At 39.6% G+C, this 22653-nt stretch overlaps 2 protein-coding genes across 15 annotated transcripts in view; one reads left to right on the top strand and one right to left on the bottom strand.

Annotated features, from left to right (window-relative positions):
* hlcs (holocarboxylase synthetase (biotin-(proprionyl-CoA-carboxylase (ATP-hydrolysing)) ligase)) overlaps positions 1 to 18254 on the bottom strand; it is a 31126-nt gene extending 12872 nt beyond the window's left edge. Inside the window, exons 1-7 of one of the 4 annotated variants that reach the window (XM_079650318.1) lie at positions 17850 to 17988; positions 16526 to 16666; positions 15542 to 15588; positions 15061 to 15214; positions 13341 to 14335; positions 11282 to 11461; positions 3686 to 3966 (exon numbers count right to left, since the gene is read on the bottom strand). In XM_079650318.1, coding sequence (XP_079506444.1) covers positions 3686 to 3966; positions 11282 to 11461; positions 13341 to 14335; positions 15061 to 15214; positions 15542 to 15588; positions 16526 to 16646 — 1778 coding nt within the window. In that variant the 5' untranslated portion in view covers positions 16647 to 16666; positions 17850 to 17988. Of the gene's footprint in view, positions 1 to 3685; positions 3967 to 11281; positions 11462 to 13340; positions 14336 to 15060; positions 15224 to 15541; positions 15589 to 16525; positions 16667 to 17849 lie in introns of all 4 variants that reach the window. The other 3 variants (XM_079650315.1, XM_079650316.1, XM_079650317.1) reach the window with 3 other exon arrangements.
* Positions 18255 to 18292: 38 nt separating this feature from the next.
* Positions 18293 to 22653, top strand: part of tex14 (testis expressed 14, intercellular bridge forming factor) — a 31519-nt gene continuing 27158 nt past the window's right edge. For 3 of the 11 annotated variants that reach the window (XM_079650304.1, XM_079650306.1, XM_079650303.1), the window contains exons 1-4: positions 18921 to 19090; positions 19686 to 19845; positions 20032 to 20146; positions 21056 to 21221. In XM_079650304.1, coding sequence (XP_079506430.1) covers positions 19719 to 19845; positions 20032 to 20146; positions 21056 to 21221 — 408 coding nt within the window. In that variant the 5' untranslated portion in view covers positions 18921 to 19090; positions 19686 to 19718. Of the gene's footprint in view, positions 18431 to 18725; positions 18747 to 18900; positions 19091 to 19685; positions 19846 to 20031; positions 20147 to 21055; positions 21222 to 22653 lie in introns of those variants that run through there. The other 8 variants (XM_079650310.1, XM_079650307.1, XM_079650313.1 and 5 more) reach the window with 8 other exon arrangements.

The following is a 22653-nucleotide window of genomic DNA, read 5'->3' as shown; positions in this document are numbered from 1 at the left end:
CAAACCAATTCCCTCTCTGCCTATTAGCCATCGCAATCCTTTATTTATACCCAAGATAAAATAAAAGCCACAGTCATTGTCATTTCAAAGGACTCTAATAATGGACTTCTCTGAATTCATCATCTGTTTGACTATTTTCTTATTTGATTAACAATTTAATCCTTTTTTTAAATGAGATGCTATTCATTTTAAGCCAAGTGCCTCACCTGTGTAACTGACACCTTCATTGAACAGTATTTTGCATTGTTCACAATTTTCTTTTAAGTTATCTATTTGATTCCAAAATACATTTCTAGCGGAAAATGGTGTATGTGATGAGTTGTTTTGTGTATTTAGTATTACTTTCATCCTCTGAAATGATCTTTACATTTAAAATGGCAAACTGCAGATTAATTCATCCTCTCGTGATGACGGGCAACAAGGCCACCTTTTTAGACATAACCCGAATTTTCCATTGCAACAGTGAAAATATGTTACAAAATGAATGAGAGAAATCCCATGTCGAGTCCCGTGATGCTGCTGCTTAGATACACACGTTTTTTCAATTTTGAAGTTAATTCAATTTGATCAAAAGGCTGCACATCTGGCCCTTTCTGAATAGCCATGTTCAATTTAAAATTGTTTTAACAACATTGTTATCACCGTTAGTGGTATAGAGGAACAACACTATTACCACAGAAAATACAAAGACAAATGAGAAACATAGTGAAGGCATCTCAATCTGACATAAAGATGATTATTCACGCATTGAAGTCCTTCTGTTCAAATTCTTCACCAACCTTAACAAAACATCTCTCTGAAGTGGTTAAACAATTCTGCTCATCTTTCTGTTTTTGGGCCGGTCATAAAAAGGGTCTCATGCGACACCAATCTTCATTTTATTTCAATGTCTCTCTATCCAATTCAGAATTCATTTTATTGTTTTTGTGATAACATACAGAGCTCTGAATGGTCAGACACCTGCCTAAATGTGAGCTCACTGCAGCCCTGTGTCAGCAGCAGGTCGTCTGATCAGGGTTTGTTTGTTGTTCCTGGCCTCAGGCATAAATGTCAAAGGAAAGGTTTGGCTCCTAAACTTTGGAACCCTTTCCTTTTTGAATGAAGATCTTTGACACCTTGGACACTTTTAAAAAAGCAGCTCAGACCCCTTCAGACTTTCGTTATTATTCATTTACATTTCATGGTGTTTTTACTCTAGTCCAAGCTTTTCTTTTGTGTCTGTTGCATATTTTCTGTTTAATTGTGCACCTTTTGACACTCTTCTGTAGAAAGGTGCTCTACTAAAATACAACTTAACATTTAAGACTGACTAAAATGTAATCAAAATCAGTAGAGAAAAAATTACACTTTAAGGCAGGGATGCCCAATATGTCGATCGCGATCGACTGGTCGATCGCAAGGGTAGTGTGGCTAGACCGCATGGCATTTAAAAAAAAAAGAAGAAAAAAAAAGTTAGCCTATCATCCATCCTTACTATGGCATTTCCCACTTGATTGAAGTACAGGTAAGCCAGTCTGAGTTGTATTGTGCCATACGGGTTCATGCAGTTATGAGGGGGCCTCACCTCCTCATCTGAAGCGCAAATGCGGCAATTAGTGTAAACGCGCCACAGTCTCTCCGCCGTGTAGTCCACTAGCACCCCCCGGAACCCCCCCACGCTCACGACACAGATTGGGCAGGGGCGGCCCTATAGGTAGATCATTTGGGCTTGGTCATTTTAAAAGTAGCTCCCATGCTGAAAAAGTGTAGGCAACCCTGCTTTAAGGTATACACCAGCAAATTAAAATGATAAATCAAAAACGTTGGGGGACTTGCAAGAGACCAAGAAGAAAATAATTGTAAAAATTGTAGCAGGGGAGGCCCAGACATTCTGACTTCTAATATTAGTCACACTTCCATAATACTAGATCAGGCAATGAAGCTTGTGTGCAAGTGATTCTTATTCAGCGTGCTTGAATATATTCAGGTGAATGTCAGACTGCCAAATGCTGTAAAACCAAAGAATCAGTCGTCACCAAACAAAAAGTAAATGTTAATTCCCACTAGCATTCCTATAATACTGTTAGAAAGTGTCAATTCTACCAGAAAGATGGATTGTCTCCAACATATTCAGTATCAAACTGAATACTTACTTAGAAATGCTTGAAGAAATAAAACAGACATTCCTTAATAATAACATTAATCAAGGCCGCTCCAGAGGGACATCTGGAAACTCAAACATTAGCAGTGAAATCAAACTGTGGCAACAGGTTTGGGGTTGTATGGCCTGCTCATTCACCCAGCATTAGTTTTTGTATAACCTTAATGACAACACTGTCTGTTCCAATCAGCTCAGTGCTGCTCCACAATCCATTTTTCAAACTTTATGACAGTTTTAATTGCTCCCACCTGCTGCTAGATCGACCCGCTCAACAGCCACTTTTACTCACATGTGGGTGCAGACAAAGAAGTCTATTAGGTCCAAGTTGCCTTTGCTGCAGTGAGGTCACTTAGGCATTAAATTAGTTCCAGCCTGCCTAACCTCCCAGCACTCACACTCACACGCACGCACACGCACGCTGACTATGGCTGCTAGCAATTCAATAGCACCATCTCGACCCCAGCATCCACCTGTAGGATGTGAGTCTACCTACACCGAGAAGGATGTTTTTTTTGTCGCCTTAATGTCAAAAATTTGTTATAAAATTAAATAAAACATCATGGTATTTGAAAATGAGGCTGAAAAGGAGTACAAATAGAGAAAACATGGTCCTAGAATGGAGCCCTGTGGCACCCCACATATGGATAATGTTAAAGGAAGTAACGCTATCAACAGATACAGCAAATGTTCTGTTTAAACATTATGAAGACAACCACTTGAGAGCTGACCCTGAGATACCGACTAATTGTTTCAATCTCTCAATAATAATAATAATATAATTATATGCATTACAATAGGTCTTCGCAGACTTTGTGCTCAGGCCCTAATTATGATCTACTATGTCACAAGCAACCCACTAAGGTAAAGCAGAACCAGCATCCGCCACTCACCTGCATCAGTGTTAACCAGGATCTAATTTGTAACTTGATTTTATGTCTTCAGGGTAATTTACTGAAATTATGAAACAACTTATTTCTATTCAAAAAGTAGTGGATGGTTTTAAACATTTGAAGCTTTTGACAACAGTAACTGAGCTGTGAAGATACACAGAGCAACCTGGCCCAGAGTGTCATGTGTAAAACAAGATGTTATATCTCTAACAATTATTAAAATAAAGGTAATTATGAAAGTGCAATTTACTTAAAAACTGAAGGCATACGTTTTTTTATGTTTCATCTGGGTCACAATAAACCTGTAACTGTGACCCTTTGAAAACCTTTGGCGTCCTGACCACACAACAGTGGGTGTTATGCACTTTTTGCTTTAATGTGCTCAAAGTCCATTAAGCATCTGTGAGCACATTATACCATGAAATATCATCTGAACTTTGGGGTCTCTGATTATAGGTAATACCGATTGCAAGTAGGCAGAAATAGCAGCAGGGTCTTGTGCTTTAAGGCGAAGTATAAAATTACAGCTGGGTAGCCTGTGCAAATGTTGTATGTCTTTAGGTCAGTAAGCTTCAATTTTGCGTGTGAGAAAATGCTGCTGCCAGCCTTAGAGTAAGTTTCAAACATTAAACAGGCTCAGAGGAACATGTGTTACCCTTGTAGCAGGTCCATGGTGGACGTGGCGACCTCGGCGTACAGCAGGGTGTGTCCCAGCACGCTGCTCTTCAGGTTCTTACTGTAGGTCTCCATACTGAACTGAGGCCAGCTCTGGGCCTCTGAAGAGTTGGTGACCAGGGCCAGAGAGCCATCAGGCAGCGAAGGAGCATCCTGGAGCTCAGAGCAGGACACCATCTTTAGGGAGGTGTTGGATGATTTAAGGAGACCCTTCTGGTCTGCACGTGTCTGCAGCCAATTCACAAAGCTGGCCTTGGCCTCCTGTAGGAAGAGACAAAAATAAAATCAGGTATTTCTTTTATAAAAAAATATTGAAGCTATTTCTTTACAAAGCCAAATCCAAACTTGACATTTATGTTATGTAATTAGATATACCCACTGACAGCTTCTCAGATTTGTTGAGCTATTGTTGGTTAGATCCCTGTAATAAAGTTTGTGGGTAACACAAGTTCAAGAGATTTTCAAGTTTTGTTCTACGGCATAAAATCCATCAGTAAATACCCCACTGCTTAATGTCCGAGCATCTATGTGTTTTAAACAGAGGTTGCTAACAAGTGAATGAATGAGACTACTAAATGTCATTATGCCAAACATTAGCCGCAGTTAGTTAGGTCAGCGGTGGTGATGCGCAGCCATGTGACAGTGATGTGGTCTTTGTATACCCTAAAGTTAGCTTTTTACTTATGGATATTGCATACAAGTGGTGTTAATATTTGTAGATCATTCTGCTAAACAAAACATGTAAGTATCATCAACTTGCGCCACAGATATAATTTTTAGCAACATTTTAAAATCTTTTCACCCTCTGTCTGAAACCAGAACCCAGTCTGCTCTGATTGGTTAGCTGGCCGGCTCTGTTGTGATTGATCAACCGCTTAGAGATGTCCCGCGCCTTAGGCTATGATGTACAATGTGTTGGAGCGCAAGCCAACTGAAGCGGGAGTGTTACATAGTGATATGACGGTGAATACATATTAAAATATTAGGGCTGTCAATTTAACGCATTAATAACGTGTTAACGCAAAAAGAATAACGCCACTAATTATTTTTTACGTGCGATTAACGCATGTGTATTTGTCCTCGGCCCGCCCCGTAGTTTCAGAGCCCAAAGGCTTGACGTTGTTGTTGTTGTTAGTTGAATGGTGGCAGATTCTAGCAAGCGATATGGATACAAAAAAAGGTGTTTTAAACAGCAAGCCAAGCACACAGCTGATGCTGACAGTCCCGCTCCTTCCGCTCGCTTGCGGCAGACCACGCTTGAAACTTTTAAAGTTTGCCGGGGAGACGCCTGGACAACAACAGCGATAGCTAAATGGGAGGCTACAGCTTAACATTGTGGAGGACGAAGGGCTGCTTTAGATAATTCGGATTTTATCCAACGTGTCGACTGTACATCACAGCGCATTATTTTGACCCACAGTAAACAAAGGATGGAAATATTATTTTTGCATTTCGCCACCACAGCCAGTAGCATTATTGTAAATGCATGCTACCACTTAAATATGATTGTTACCGCCATTACTCAGCCAAATAATCATGTTGTAAAACCGCAGACATATATTGTATTTGTAATGTGCACCATTTCAATCCAAGCTTTTAGAGACTTTTCTGATTAATATTGCAAGATATTAGTTTGAATTTATTTGATGGAAGTTCTGTTTGAAATAAATGTGCAGGATGAGTTAATCAGAGCGTGTGTGGCTAATCAATGACATGGTGCAATTAGGCAGCAGGCCCAGTGTGTTCCAGTCACTTCACATTTATCAGGTTTCTCTCCTGTGTCCTTACACACACTACACATATTGTCTTAATGTTTACTATCTTCTTTCTATGGTGAATACATTATATTGTTATGGACTAGCTTCACTCTCTTATTAGACTTGACTCTACTGGTATGAACTCCCATGTATGTGAGGTAATAATGAAAAGCATTGTGAAATAGTTTAACGTAAACATAAGTTGATTGAGTTAATTTAACATTAATGTGAAGCCATCCTCAGAGTATGATTTAGATGAGCCATGGACTCTCATCAAACCCTGTCACATGATTGGCTGAGCATGACTGTCAAACATCTTGACATGGATTGTTTGACTTAACTATGTGTGACAGCAGAAGCAGCAAACCCGTGGACATAAACTCTACTAATGTAAAGTGTTCTAAATTCATGTTGGAGTAGAAGTGTCCTTGGGCAAGATACTGAACCTCAAACTGCTCCCCTCAGAGTGTGTGTGTGTGTGTGTGTGTGTGTGTGTGTGTGTGTGTGTGTGTGTGTGTGTGTGTGTGTGTGTAGTAGTTTAGTTTTGTCAGGGCGCGTGCCATGTCAGCACTACTTCGGAAGCACAAAGAGCTATCAGGTGGACTCTGAGTACAGACAACTACAAGTCTGCAGAGAATCAAGATGATAATTGGTCTTGTTTATTTAAAAGACTAAAACGTCTTAAGAGTAAAGACAGTTTTCTTTGACTAAAAAATACTAAAATCTCTAGAATAACTCTTTACTAAATAACAGGGATCAGGTAAATAAGATAGAACTAACAAGGACATTTGACCGAGGATTCTTCCCTTTCTTCTAAAATTTAACTTTTACGACTTGGTTTTCCTGACAGAGCAGTAGGTTATACTCGGAGCACCCTTCTGCAAGGTTGCCTACCGATATAAATTCTTATCCTAAATTAAAGTCACATTAGGAAATCTCATCATCCTTTTGGTTAATTTCATTCTAGTAAATATTCAAATGTAAGTAAAACATGGAGACAAGAAATATTGTTGGATTCAATTCATTTGATATAAAACCAATGTCTCAAGTCTCATCTGAGACAATAATTCACAAAGTCATGATCTAAAGACAAAGGTTTTCACACACCTGCAGTTAGACTGAAAGTCAAAGTGTAACTCAATGGAGACCTGAATAAATTGAACGCAACTAAAAATACAATATTCTATTAAATATTCTTGCTCTTTGCTTTGCCTGTGGGATGACCGTCTAGTGAAGGGGTGTCCAAACTACGGCCCGGGGGCCAAATGCAGCCCGCGGACCATTTTGAATCAGCCCTCAGCAAATTAAAAAAGTATAATGGAATATGGCCAACAAATGAAACTTGTGCTTGTCTTATATTGTACTTCGTAAATATAAATGTAAAAATATATTACACAGTAGTATTCATGTGTTAATAAGACCACTTTTCAAACAAATTCAGCCAATTCAAGTTTCTAACATATCTTAGTTGATAAGAAAAAAGCCCAATTACTTATTTACATAACAAGTTTGAAATATACCCTTCCTATTTCTCCTTATCATAATCAATCTGAGGGATGAGCTGCCAACACTCACAAGCATCATTGACCTACATTTGACTGATTTTGCTAACTTATAACTGAACTTATCCCTTCGTATATTTTTCTGTATTTGGCCATCGGTGAAAAAAGCTTGGACCCCCCTGATCTAGTGGGATGCAGAGGAACTGACAAATTGTATGATTAAAATCTGAATTAATACAAAAGAAATTGGTATTCATACAAAAGCTAGTTGTTATTATATCTAAAGTTGCTTAATAATGGACCAAAATAAAACATGTAAATAAATCAACCCTGCACCAATTCATTAATATCGAAAGAATTGTATTCTATATAAATGTGATAGACTTTTTTTTTTTTTAATCACGCCTAAGATTCTGAGTAAATACAAAAAGGTCATCTTCAAAGCTGGAGAGAATGTAGAGCATCGGATACAGAACGCACACAACAGCCACAAAATTATAACGTTTTGGAAATTCAAAAATACCTTGCTCAGGAATCAAACCAAACACGGAAAATGAAAGGAACTGTTCTAACATATGAACTAATGAGAATGTTACTCCCAACTCCATTGTACTTTTCATTTTAATTATTCATATTTTATTTGTATGAATAGTGGTATTGTATTTTTTTTTTCTGCAAGTACACGAACATCTGCAAGGCAGCACAAAACCACCGCTAAGCTAAAGATTTAGCAAACGTTAAGTACTCTCAAATAGCAACCCTTTTATCAACCACTGTTTGTGATGACACGTAGAAGCTCCGGAAACTCTCCAGTGGGGTATTTACTGAGGTGTTTTAAGTAGTAGAACAGAACATGAAAATCCTTACAGCTTGTGTTGACAACAGATTTAAATGTAGGACTCATTTCGGCACCACTCTTGGTGCTCTTTGCTTGGGTGGGGGTAGGGGTTGGACGCTTTAAAGAATGGTGGCGTTTTTCATTGGTCCAATTACATTAATGACAGCCTGATACCCACTGCAGGGCCTAATGGTAGGCCAACACATTACATAAACACTGGGTTTCAATAGGAAAGCTCCAACACCTTTTACTGCCTGTAGATAACAGTGACTAAAGAAAATAACAGTCCATCAACTCCAACAAGCTTTGACACACATTAAGCCTCTGCACAAACTTGTGAATCCTATAATAGTCAAACTAAAAAATAAATGGGGGTCTTTGGCAAATCCATTTCAGTCCTGATTCTATTTAACTGGAGAAGCCACTTCATTTCCAGACAGAGGGAAACAGGGATTTACCAGCTCATGGCTGAGAACAGGAACACCCACTGAGCAGAGATGGAAGTCAGCCGCGCGGATCACCAGCACACTGAACACATTAGTGTGTGTTTGAGACGGCTTTCATCACCTGCAGAGAGTCCTGCTACTAGCAGAGTGTCAGCTCTACAGCTGCTGCATGGTCCTGTGGGTGAGACCAGCAACACACTGCTGGAAAATACACAACTGACCCACGTCTCTCTTAAAAAGAGAGATACTTTTAAATGACAGAGGTGACATGTATGCATATTATGTTAATGGTTCCATTTGAATTATACATGGGTATTCTATAGGATCTCATTCTTATCATCTGCCTGTTATACATATTATTATGTGCAATTCATAATTAATATATATTGATTTACAAATAAACCACTGTAAAGATTGTAATATGTAATATGTGTGTGCTCATTTTTACTCCAACTTATTATGGTAATAAAAATATATATCTTTTATTTATCTTTTATTGGACATTTTACTTTGTCTTCTAGGGTTAAAAAAAATATCATTATTTCATTGTAACTAATTGCAAATTTTTACTTTAACTGTAAGTATATAGTTTCGTTCTACATTTTAAAATATTTATTTTAAAATGGAGCAACTGTCAAACCTAATATCCTCCAGAATAAAAAAGTATTTTAAATCCGATGGGGATATATGTAGAAAGCTTAAATGATCCCATAATATTGCCCGTGAATGTAAGCATATGGGACACAGTCTGTCTGTGTGTGGAATCTAGTATGTATATATATATATATATATATATATATATATATATATATATATATATATATATATATATATAAATAAGTGTTATATTCTGTGGATTATTTGAAAATGTTTTGTCTACTAAGTGTTGAAAAAGTGGATAAAAAAGGATAAGAAGGAATCTGTCAAATCCGACTTATTCTGGTAACCTGCTGAGAACAAGTATTAATTCCGGAGAACATCACTCCTTGAAACCTCGGGCTCCGTGCTTTAGCGACTCGAGACTACAATATTGAGGGACAAATCAAGCCGATGACTTTAGGTCAAGTAAAAGCGTTGTGCAGTGTAACTCACTCGGAGCAGAGACATGTTGAGGACACGGCTACATGCTCCCCTCACAACAATCTGGAAACAATTCTGCAGCCCCAAATTACCATAAGCCTGCTTCTTGTTGGGACATGGCCGGGAAGTGGCTGGGGCAGCGGGGTCAAAGGTCACACAGCAATCCAAATATACAACAATGAAGAAAAAAGAAACTACAATACTACTTCTACCAAAACTAACGTTATACTATTTTGTTTTCTTAGGTTTTCTAAGGAGGAATGGGATCCCTCACTTCACTGATGCCAGCGGGGCCATGTGACCAGAGATGCTGGATTCTTGTTATAGCGACACCTGGAGCTCCAACTCCCTCTAGTGGTCATTCTGCAGTACATTCATCCTTAAAAATAACCTTAATCAGAATCAGAAGACCTTTAATCGTCCCGCAGAGGGGACATTTAGACAGAACCATTCCGGATAAACTCTCAATCTTATAATCTTATCTAAATTGAAACAGTATATGACACCAATTCAATTCAAATGACTTTTTTGTATCATTAGGAAATATCTTTTGAGCTATTTATTAATTAGATGAGAGGCACTTTCTTTCAATGTACATACAGGTATGGAAGTGTGAACAAAACCTGAAGTTATCCTGATATAAGACCAGCCCCCGCAGAGTTCTTCCGGTTGCCTGCGTCCCATCTGCCAACCTGCATCTCGGATAGGCTTTTTCCATAAAAATAGACCACCATTTAAAACAAAGATATCTGCCAAGTAGTCTCTGCCAGATCAGCTGTGTTAGAAAAGCTTGGCTAAATCAAAGGTCTCTTGTGTCTTTTATATTTACAGACACAGGAGATGTCTATAAAATATCTCCATAGACATTGTCTTAAGATAAAGTGAACGTGTAAAGTGAAATGTTTTCCGGTGCTTGTTGGGTCGCTCCCTGTGACAGCTGATCAAAGCCCGATCCACGGCCCTCTGGTTTGTGTTGGCCCTCTGAGCGCGGCCCTGATGTTAGCCTGCTGCATATATGCTCATATATTTGCATACATTTAGAAAGCAAAAGTGTTTCCACGTGTGAAGCATGCAGGGCAACGGTGCTGCCGCTCATACAATTAACTTTAATAAAAACAATCTGGTTCTCACTGTGTGTGTGTGTGTGTGTGTGTGTGTGTGTGTGTGTGTGTGTGTGTGTGTGTGTGTGTGTGTGTGTGTGTGTGTGTGTGTGTGTGTGTGTGTATAAATAAATGGTTAGATGAAGGATGAATAGATATTTGTTCTCAAAGAGGGCAGAGAATGTGAGCAAGAACGTAAAGATAACAACACATTTTATGAATTGTATACATTCTTTTGAAAAATAATATACTCTGAACGAATCAGAAAAGCTCTTATCCATGCACTCCCACTCATGCCTGTATCCTGATATGAAAATTATCCAGGAGAGACACAGACAAATGGATTACATTAATGATGCCAAGAATTATTTATCAATCATTTAAATCAAAGTTAAGGAATATTTTACGTAAAGGCTACACAAATGTATGTTAATCACCAATTCAAATATTGACCTTTGTTTCATATTTAAATGTATTTCTAGAATAAATAAAAAAGACTTATGACTTGTTGTTAATCTTTAAAAATGATTATATAGGGTTATAGGTATCTTGATCTTTTTTTAAGAGTATAAGTGTGTAGTTATTGCACCATAAGATTTGAGGTCTTTTAACAAAAACAATATCATTGGATAACTAACGGTAGAGCTTCTTTTTTATAAGCCATGATTTCTACCCTTCTGCTTCAACTAACTTTGTTTTCTTGTACCTTTGTATATTTGATATATTAGTATGCATATTGTATATTAGTTGGAATAAATCAAAGAAAGAAGGGTCATCCTCCCTGGTGTCACTTTGACCTCATGTTAACCCAGCGCCCTATAAAGCACAGATAGGCGATCACGGTGGGTCTCACCTGAGAGGTGGCCAGCAGGTGGACTGGGCTTGGGGGGGGGGTCTGGCTGAGCTCACAGCTGAGGCCCAGAGAGTTGAGGATCTCTGTCAGGACTTCATAACGCAGAGCATTGCTGACCTTCAGCTCATCAAAACCTTCAGGTGGTAAATTCTGGGAGTCAGGAGCAATTTCCAGATGTGCCTGCAGACAGGAAGTAAAAAATGATTGCTATGGACAATGCAAGCATACATTTGATCTCTATGCACTTGCAGTTTAGAAATGTCTTCACAATCTGTTTAAAAGTCAGAGCTAACAGCACTCCAAAAAAGTGTTACCCTTACAGCTTAATTCAACATTTTCCCATTTAAATTGAAATACTGGCCTGTTGCTCTGAGGAGCTTTCAGAAGAAGTCAGACCCACATAAATATTCACCAACTGCTAACATTTAGTATGAGTACTCACTAAAGTAAGACTTAACTGCAGGCGCAGTTCAGATGCATTCTGCCCCTAACACATCAGGTGCACTGAAACAGTTCTTACATGCTGCAATCATTCCTCCTGTTTAAACTGGTCATTAAGAGGTCCCTTCTTAATGTGATGCTAAGATGCCGGAAACATCTAAATGGCAATATGGACTAGTACAATATTTGGTCCAAATATGGGAAAATATCTAAATGAAGACTTGAGGTGCTGAGAACTCCTGTCCAAACAGTGTGCCTTCTACTTAGTCACAATACAAATGTTGCTACACATCTTTAAATGTATTTTTCAAGGATTAGATGTATAATAATAATGTTTCAAAAATGATCAGTCAAAAATAATCACAATTAGTTATCTTTTCCAAATTGTGCAGCCTTACATTCCACAGTTCTCATTTTGTGCATTTATATTTCCAGTGTTTAACTGAAGCAAACTATGAGGCTTCAGCTGAGTTAGAAAGATTAAGTGTGAACCTTCTAGACTCTAGAGCACGTCAAACTCAAGGCCCGGGGGCCAGATCAGGCCCTTGGTGGATTTAATTTCGGCCCGCAGGATAATTTCTAATTACTATTAGACCTGGCCCGCCGGTATATTGCACACACACCTTCACTCAATCCTGAGGATCTCCTCAGCTCAGAGCCTGACCCCAAACATTGATGAACTTGCACCCAAGATGAGATGCTAAGTATCTGGCTTGAACTAGCATCACAGAGCAGCACACTGAGTTTACATGGATGTTTCCTTCTGTACTTTCTTTCTTCAGACAACAGGGCATGTTTGGTTTTTTCTTTGAGGGAAATTGTTTTTTTGAAGCTGCTGTTGGCCTGTGGGAAAATGTAATCATAAGAAAATACTGCAGCTGATTATTTAATGTTTAATGTTGTTTTTATAGGCAATAATTTAAGCTTTGTTAGTTCCAGGTTTAATATGTGCAATAAGTTAATTTCAATAAGTTTCGCAATAAACATTGAACCAGTCCGGCCCTCGACTAGTACCGATCTTTTTTATTTTGGCCCACTGTGTATTTGAGTTTGACACCCCTGCTGTAGAGTCTTCAAAAGTGTGTTTAAAATGTGTAACATCCCTGAACTGCAGCTACGCAAGGAAAAGGAGATGTGAAACAGGCTTGTGAACGCAGCCTTGCCTGAGCTGAAGGTGACCTTCTGTAACCTGACAGGAACCTGGATGTGTCCTCGGAGGGACTGGAGATTTTGACAAAGACAGTTCTTCATAACTTTTATCACACACTGTGGCCCAATTCCAAACTGAACCCTACAGTCTAGATCAGGGATGGGCAACTTGGATGGTGGTGGGGGCCACGTCATTTATGTACTGGCCACCACTAACCCAGACATTAGCCCCGATGGGCCGGTACTGAAATGGGCCGGTCGGACGATGTGGGCCGGCCAGATAAGTCACTAGCACCCCCACCCCCGCGACAATTTAGTAGCGGTATTTACTGGCAGAGCACCGAGGTGGGCCGGTCGGAGAAGTCACTAGCACAAATGTTTTATTACGTTGTTTATAAATTAATCTGAGGGCCGCAAAAAGTGGAGGTGGGGGCCACCATTTTAAAAGTACCCCTCCCCTGGTCCTTACCTGACAGAGGACAGCTTCTCCACCATCTCCTCCGTGGGTTACCCTGACAACAACCATATCCCTCTGATGGGGGCTGTCTCCTTTCAGCTCCCCCCACAGCTCCACCTCACCCCCTCCCTGAGTGTCCCTGATGTAGACCTTCTCGCTGGCCAGCACGCTGAGCTGCAGCTCCGTGCTGTCCTCCCGGGTGAAGATCAGCCGGCTCACCTGCCCCTGCCGCCTCTCCCGGGCCTCCAGAGACAGGCCTGCAGGGCACAGGGTGGAGGCCAGACCCAACACCCTGCCCCCCTGGCTCAGGTAGGTGAGAAAACGGGTCTGAAGCTGGGGGGTGAGAGTTTCCTCCTCGGCCAGAACCAGGAGCCTGGTGTTCTCCAGCCAGGGGTCGCTCAGAGCCTGCTGCGGTTGGAGGGGATATATTATGTTGTTTTCCATGTCTATACACTCTGATATCAGCTGGCGCACGGCTTCATAACGCTTTTGGCAACCCCCCGTGTATAGCAGGAGATTTGGAGGTTTGCTTTTACAGTCACTCAGCCCAGAAAATCCTCCATCGGGCTCCACATCATCCAAAGTCTCATCTCCACTCCCGAGCTCGCCTGAGTCATCATCAGGAAGGTCTGGAATGTTCTCAGCTGAGGCGTATTTGACAGAGAGGATGGTGCTGTTCTCCAGCTCCAAACACTCGTGGCAGCTGGACAGATGGAGGTGGTGTTTGTGGCCCTCCATGTGGAGATAATTCCCCAGGGAGCGGTCCTCCTGGTCACAGACGACTCCCAGGTCCTTGTTCCCTCTGAGCGGCTCCGACCCTCGGCGCTCCTCCAGCCTCCTCTTCACCTCCGGGGTGAGGAGCAGGCTGCCTTTAGGGCACTGGAGGAGCTGGTGGTCTGACGGGGGACGACGCTCAGCAGCACCCCCTCCAGTGCGGGTGAAAGTCTCAGTCTTTGGACACTGCTTCTCCAACAGTTCACTGAGAGTGGATTCTTTGAGGAGGACAGCTGTGGGAAGGTTACAGATATGTCAGTGAAATGTGGTGACGTGTATGGTGACTTTACACAACCTTTACATGCTACAAATAATACATAATTAGGTATACATATTGTACTCACACTCTACCTCAATGCATTAAAATCTGAAACTACTTTGCATAATATTTAATGTATCTTTTAGTAGTAATAGTAGTAGTAGTAGTAGTAGTAGGTTAGTCCATTATAGTGTGTTCTGACTTAAACTGTATATTTTTATATTGTGTCATTACTGTACATTATATTATATTTCCTTTTTCTTTTAATCATGTGTACGCCTTGTTTACATGCTGCTGCAACAAAACAAGTTCCCAATTGAGGATCAATAAAGTACATCTAATATAATATTTAAATAGATGTTTTGGGCCGAATAGGTGCTCTACCCTAACAAGAGTAAAAAACTGCAATATATAATTCGACCACATTTTCTAGCTTCTACCAAAATAAATTCGACATGTTACACTTAATTTATTTAATAAACACTGCTGCTGCTGCTACTTTTCTAACCAAATGAGTACTTTGTAAATTGTAATAACTGTTCATTTCACATTTTAAATATTATGGGCATTCCCTTTATCACATTTTCTTTTTGGTCTCTATCCTTACTTTTGCTATGACAATGTAAATGTATAAATAAATGAATAAAGGAATTCTGATTTTGATTAAGGTAAATGTGAAATGGAACTGAGGCTACATACGGATTATCTTCGAAGGCTTAAGCCCATTGTCCAGCTGAAGGCGGTCTTCAATGAAAGCCACTCCCAGACGACTGAAGTTATCCACGCTGGCCTGGGCCACCGCTCTGAAGGGCTGCCCAGGGCTGTAGGCCAGAGGGCGGCAGTAGTCAGACCACTTCAGCACCTGCGCACACACACACACACACACACACACACACACACACACACACACACACACACACACACACACACACACACACACACACACACACACACACACACACACACACACACACACACACACACACACACACACACACACACACACACACACACACACACACACACACACACACACACACACACACACACACACACACACACACACGTTTTGAGCTTAAACTCATATTGATTGGAATATATATTGGAATATTCATTGGAATGGCATCATCTAAGTAGTATAATCATAAAGCAGCATCAGGGCGTAAAAACAAATGTATACATAGATTAAAGCAGCAGGCAGCCACCTAAAGGCTTGGTCGGTTAAGCCTTTGTTAAAAATGCAATGTGACAGGGGTAAATCAAAGCAAACACAAACAACACAGGACCAAAACAACATTCATTCAGTGTGTGGACGAGCAGTAAAAGCGGACAGATGAGGAGAAAGAGAGAAGGAAAGAAAGAGAAAGAATTGAGGCGATATGGGGGTGCATTAAAAAAACAAAAAAAGATATTCCACTTGCATAAAAAGGGAGGAGAAAGATCGCTGTCCTGTTGTATGAGTGAAGGTATGGATCATGTCTTGGACTAGATTCCGAGGCTTAATTATTATCCTAGTCCTGAACTGTCTTCTCTTTTAAATTGCATACTCGTCAGGTTTGACTGTAGATGCAAATATGGAGGCCATGTTCATATGTGGAGCTGCGGCAAGCAGTACTGCAGCATCAGGACAAAGACCACAAGGCTCAGGGACAGTTTTATCCCACAGGCCATTGGACTGCTCAACTCCAGAGCTGGCACTATTTTGTAAAAATATCTGTTTTATGTCTTTTATGTATTTGTATTGCATTGTTGAGGAACCTGTGACCCAGGTCTTTCATGACATTGTATATGACATTAAACCTTTGAAGTCTTGAAATCTTGAAATGTTAATGACTATGTTGGCTAACACAGTCACTGATAATGCTATCATTTTGCGTTACTGTTGATTCTGAAATACTGTAAAAATGTTGGAGGTTTTGTCTGCAAGCATCAGCAGGTTCTGTTTTTTTACATACGCAGTTCAACTATAGAAAGAACAAAACATTTGTATAACAAATAAAATGAAACATTTACAATAATCAAATTGGGTGTTTGGAAAATCAGGGCGAAATATCTCTTATATATATATATATATATATATATAAATAATATCGCTTAAAGCCAGCTTTTCTGAATTTATGATTGTTTTGGGAAAATGACATGTTAAGCAAGGTGTGGTGCCTACTTTCTGATTGGATGTGTGAGGAGAATGGTAGCCCACTCTGTGTCCTGTCGCCTCTATGATGAATGAAATATTCTCTATGCGTGGACCACAAACCAGAGAGGAGCCCAACAGCACGGTCCATTTGCTAAGGTCATCACATGCCTGCGGACAATACAGACAGCACAGAAGAGAACAAAGAACAATACAAGGCTGTTACACATCCGTTAGTAGTTAGTGACACAAGTCATCAAAGTCATCAATCAAGTTGTGAAGAAACTATAAAGCAGTTAGAGTGACACCATGACAAACAAGCTGCAACGTTTTCAATAAGAAGATACAGGCTCAAAATATTAACAGTGTTTCAAGTTAGTGAAGTCTCACACAAGTAGGTCAAGTCTCACACAAAAATGAAGGCCTCCCGACTCAACTGAACGAATCGATTCAGCTCCACTGTCACAAAGACAGATACAGGAAATCATTCCTAACAGCAATAACCTACTACAACACCTCGCGTCAATTTAATTTAAATGTATTTAAAAAACTGCAACTTGCACACTTGGATAATGTTTAATAGCCTTTGTTTAAATATTTTTGTTGTAAAGTAGGGCCTAGTGAAGGTGTATTTGCAGTCTATTTTAGTTAAATGCATCTTTCATTATCTTTCTAATAATTTCCAAAAGTGGGATCAATAAATATATAATCTAATCAAATCAAACCTGACTGAGATTGGAGCATAAACCTCTAATGTAAATCTTTGATTATAGGCTTATAGGTATACAAATTTTGTTGGTTTTTACCAATCAAACACTGCTGATTTGTTTTTAGTTTGTAAGTTAATCAATCCTCTTAGTTTAAGATAAGATTCACTTTATTGATCCCAATTTGGGAAATGTTTTCGTCACAGACAGCAGCATGTAAACAAGGAATTGCACATAATGTGAAAATGAACAAGAGTAGAACAATTAAATAAACATTAACATAAAATATAATATTACAATTAAAAGTAAACTATATATTGACACTAATATATATATATATATATATGTAGACTATCTGTCAAAATACACACTACAGGTATGAAGGGCCAATTTACAGCTACACTTGAGTGTATTAGGGGAATTCTTTTATGCCAATAGGTTTATGTAAAAGTCAAGTTTTTTATTCCAGGACTTTTATGGATATCATAACATTTATTTTGTATTTTACTGAATTAAAATATCTGAGTGCTTCCTGCTTCTGGTGCTAAATGAAAAATGTAAACAGACTGTGGGTCTGTGGCAGGCCCAGGATCAGTCACCACACACTGTTTACATCAGGTCATTCAGCGCTAGCTCCAGTATCCAACCTGAGGCTCCGTGACATAGACGGCCCTGTCCCCCAGCTGGAGGAAGACGTTGTCCTCAGGAGGAGGCGGGCTGGGCGGCCGTGGTGCGGCTGTGTGTGCTCCGGTCGGAGAAGCTGCTGAGGCCGGGCTGGAGCACAGTCTGAAGCCGAAGCTGAAGCTGCTGCTGTTCAGTCTGCACAGGCTGTTGCGGATGAGCACCGAATAGCACTTGTTAAAGCGCACCCACAGATAGACGTAGCACAGCGTTATTAACATTTTATCCAGTGTTCACGAAAGGGGCCATGGTGGCCGTACTTCTCGCCATGGAACTTGACCTTGTTCACAGCAGACCAAACACTACTGTAGAACCCGACTGTCAAGCTAACTGCTAATGTATTCGTCCTGTTTAAAGGCGGGTAGCAACAACAAGCGTTAAGGCTCGTTACCGCCCCCTATGCTGGAGTGTGGGAAAGTCTTCTTTTTACCTTTTTGGACCACAAGTACATTTAATCAAGAACTGTACTACTTTAGTACAATTTTGAGGTACTAGGTAATTTTCTATGTAATGCTATTTTGTAATTCTACTTCACTACAATCCAGAGGTAAATATCGTACTTTTACAACTACACTACATTTATTAAGTAGCCTATCTTTGGGTATTTTTGCAGATTTGGATTAATGATGTGAAATATAATAAACACTTAATTAAGACTTTAGTTGCACCTGGAGTAAATTCACAAGCTGCACCTTTACCAGCTTTGATAACACTTTAATTCATTAATAAGTTTAGTTTTTACATGAAACATTTATTAAACGAAAAATCAAACTGACAAAACGTACACGGACCCAACTGTCACCTATTAACCTATATATACAGTCTATGCTATTAACTGACGCGTATTCATAACGGACACACAGGTAGGAGATGGTGTAATTGATATGCACTATATCATGTTACATATAAATATGACCAACACCATAGACTGCACACTCCCATATTTTCTCTGTATTAACCGCAACCCACACTGTACACACATGATCCACGACTGAACACATATTATCCACATCATAGACTGATGGTGCCTGTCGCTGTCTATCCGGCATTGAGTAGCCGAAAGGCGGGAGAGAAGAGAGCAATCAGCAGGGAGGTACCAGACTACTAGCTAAACACAACTGTTAGCGTTGTGTAAGTGTTCATTTGTACTACTCAATATTGCTTATGAAGTTCTTGGTAAATAATACCCTTTGAGCATGGGTTAAAGGTATTGTGAATTCGTTTTTTCCCCAGAAACTGTACATAAAAAAAGTTAGCTAGCCTCTATTAGCAGTTTTGCTAACTTTTTGATTATTTGTTACATTCAACACCTCATATAACCTGATGGACTGCATGGTTGTCTTTGAGCTTATACTTTACCGCCAATACTCAAATGTTGGCAAAATCCTGACTTTTAAAATTAAATTAAATTTGAGCAGAACCCTCAGTTAAGGCAAAGTCGCTTATGTGTGGGGGAATGTATAACGTTTATATACTATAAACATTAATGTTCCGATAATCCTTGTATTATTTAGTATTATATTTTATAAAATGACTATTATTACTGATTAATTTGCTGGCTAAGGTTAAGTTAATCCATACAACAATGATATATTGCATAACAAGTAGCCTAAGTTTAGCTCATGTACTAAGAGGTACAACATTTCTCTCTGAGATATAGTAGAGTTGGGTACAACATTAAATCATAATAGGACAAACTCAAGTTAATATCAAGTACCTCAAAATGTACTTAAGTTCAGTAACTTTCTGTAGGACATATGAAAATGTATGTGTTCCAACTGTAATGATCTTCCATACTGTAGTTCAGGTGTTCTGGGTGAAGCGGATGAGACAGGATGACTGCGCTGCCGTTCCCCTGTCCTGTTCATGTGGGGGTTGTTACCACTGGACGTGCACATGCTCGACTACACAAATACACTTTGGAGAGAAACCTGACCAAGTTGGAGAAATTGCTGAATGAGGGTATGTAACTTTGCTTTGTAATCATACCCCCTGGTTTGTATCTAGACTGCCATCATGAAGATAGACAAATTCTTTACTCTCTACATTACACTTCGACCCCAGAGCTTTCAATACAGGAATACTTACACTTGACAATGCAGACCTAAAACAAAAACCTGGTCTTATTGTTTTTTTTATGTGTACCAGGTGTTGATGTGGACTGTGTGAATCATCTGGGTCAGACAGCACTCTTCTGTGCTGCCCTGTCAGGCCAAGTGAAGGTGACGGAGCTGCTTCTGCATTACGGAGCTGACCCCAACCAGTGAGTGTGGGCCTGGCCCCAATTCTAAGAAACCATATTCATTCTGATTAGGATTGCTTCTAAAGTCATTATGAGGAAATGGTTTTGTTTTAAAAGCAACTTTGAGTTGTAGTCAAAATAGTCAAGAGATGTCGCTTATTGACTTGGACTCGATCATTAATCAGATGACTTAAGACTCGACTAGGCCTGCAACTTCGACTTGTTGTTCATTTGGATTTAAGTTTTTATAACGTGTAATGACTACATTTCTCCTTAATCCCAAATTCAAGAAAGTAGGTCCTAAAAAAATTGCAGAATAATAACTATTATATTCCTGAAAATAGATATATTCTGAATCAGCTCAGTATCACATTCAAATATTGAAACATTTCAGTGTGCAGACTCCTAATATTTTTTTTTGCTGGTTTAAATGACTAACTTCTTGGACAGCACATTATATCAGCTGGAGCTGTGGATGTTAATGACATACTTAGTTGTCAAAAGGCCTGCATTTTTTTTTCTTTGCTGTCTGGTCCATGTTGTCTCTGTAAACCATTGTCCATACTCGGCCAAAGACCATTCCTAAGCCTCTCGTTGTAACATCACTCTAGATGCAATGTTTTGTTTTTAACTGTTTAAACAAAACAAAAATAGTAGAAAGTTAAAATTAAAAATGTAATTTTGCTGGAAATGTATAAATTGTGTTTACATTTTATTTATTGACATGATATTTGGTGAAAGGCACATATTGTGACAAAGTCTAGGACTTGGCTTGAGATTTGTTGGTCTTTAATTGACCTATGACCTTCTAAGCAAGACTTGAGTTGAGGCTCGTGCCCTGAAAAACAGTGACTTTGTCCCTCCTCTGCTGTTTGTATGCACTGTTTCACAGCACAAAGATGGATATAAATACAATCAACTTTCTTGCAGTCGCTGTGAGGACTGGAGCACCCCAGTCCATGCAGGCATTGTTTCCGGTAACTCTTTAGTGGTGAGTGGCCTGCTGGATGCAGGAGGAGATACCAGACTCCATGATAGAGAAGGCAGGACACCCTTTGACTGGCTGAGGTCTGTGAAGCCGGAGGTCAGAGCTAAGGTAAGCTGCTGAGTGGAAACAGTATCATTTTTCTTGATGTGTTTTTGCAGGAATTTAGCATTGCAGTTCTGTTAGGGAAAGAGAGAGATATAGAGAGTAGCCGTGGGTCAATGTGTAACGACGTCTATTGCGGCAGTAATCTTAAACAAAGTACCGCGAGGGACTAAACAAGAGAAAAAACACTGTGGGCGCGCAAAAACTCAGTCTTTCCAAAAGTATGCGTTTGACCTTTTATTTCCAAAGCAAAAATGCAATATTCCATATCCATATGCGTATATCCTTGTATGCGTGCGTGCGTGCGTGCGGTCAACAAAAATTGTCCTTCTCTAACTCACTCCCCCATCTATTACCAAGTGCGCAGGTAAAAGCAACCGGATATAAGCACAAACGCCACCACACAAATCCAATGACACGCCCACCACCTATAGCAGGGGTTCCCAACCTTTTTTCCCAAGAGCCCCCCCAAATGACTCCTGTTGGAAGTTGTGGGGGGGGGCGCAACAGCGGTAATTAAAGTTTAAAAGTCTCAAAAAGGCTACAACTACTGTCACAAACTGGAAATGTTGTTAAAGGAGGATGAAAGCGTAATTAAGGAGCACTATTGGAGTGACTTTGATGGTTACTGGACTCAGGATTAATTCATTTGCAGGGCTCAATGCTAACTTTTAAAAGTGGTTGCCAGGCTGGCAACCAGGCATCAGCTTTTGGTTGCCAAAACTGAAAATACTGTTGCCATTTTTAGCCACCTTATATTTTAAATAATTAAGATACTATACAGTTATACATCAACTTAATAATGAAAATGTGACAAAAGAATGTTCAAATGCTTTACAATAAGTAATTAACACAATTATTTGAAACCTAAGTGGTAGTAAACTTGTCCACCCTCAATTGCTGGTATACTAAATACCAGTAGTGCAGCTGTTGTCATGTTCTTCACAGATCACTAGTTTCTTGGTCATCCGTTGTCTCCCTTTCAAATGTGGGTTTTCTTGACCTTTGTGCTGACCCCCACCAGAGATCCATTGGCCCTTCAGCATTGAAGTCTTGATTGTGGTTCTGTCATTGGCCAGACTAATACATTTATAATGTTAAATAAATGAAAACCATTCACAGTTAAGAATTAGATATTAATTATTAATGCTGTAAATTACCTTGCCTAACTATATTTAAAATGTGTTACCTTTTTATAGAAGTGATTGTATTTGTATGCCAATATTTTGCTATGGTAAAGTTTAGTTTAGCACGTTTATTTTGGTAGTAATAAGATCGGGACTCTTATTTTTGAAGGAACTTTTACCGGAAGTGAATGCACAACGGAGCAGAATGTACATATATATTTCGCCTCCCAAGACTTTACATATTTCCTCTTTGCTTTCGTTCGGGTTCATCTTGCGCTTTATCAGTTGAATCACTTTGAACATTCGTTTGA

The sequence above is a fragment of the Notothenia rossii genome (assembly GCF_949606895.1).
Source record: "Notothenia rossii genome assembly, chromosome: 9".
NCBI classification, from domain to species: domain Eukaryota; kingdom Metazoa; phylum Chordata; class Actinopteri; order Perciformes; family Nototheniidae; genus Notothenia; species Notothenia rossii.
Note: the sequence above shows the minus strand (reverse complement) of the source record. Positions and strands in the feature narration are given on the sequence as shown.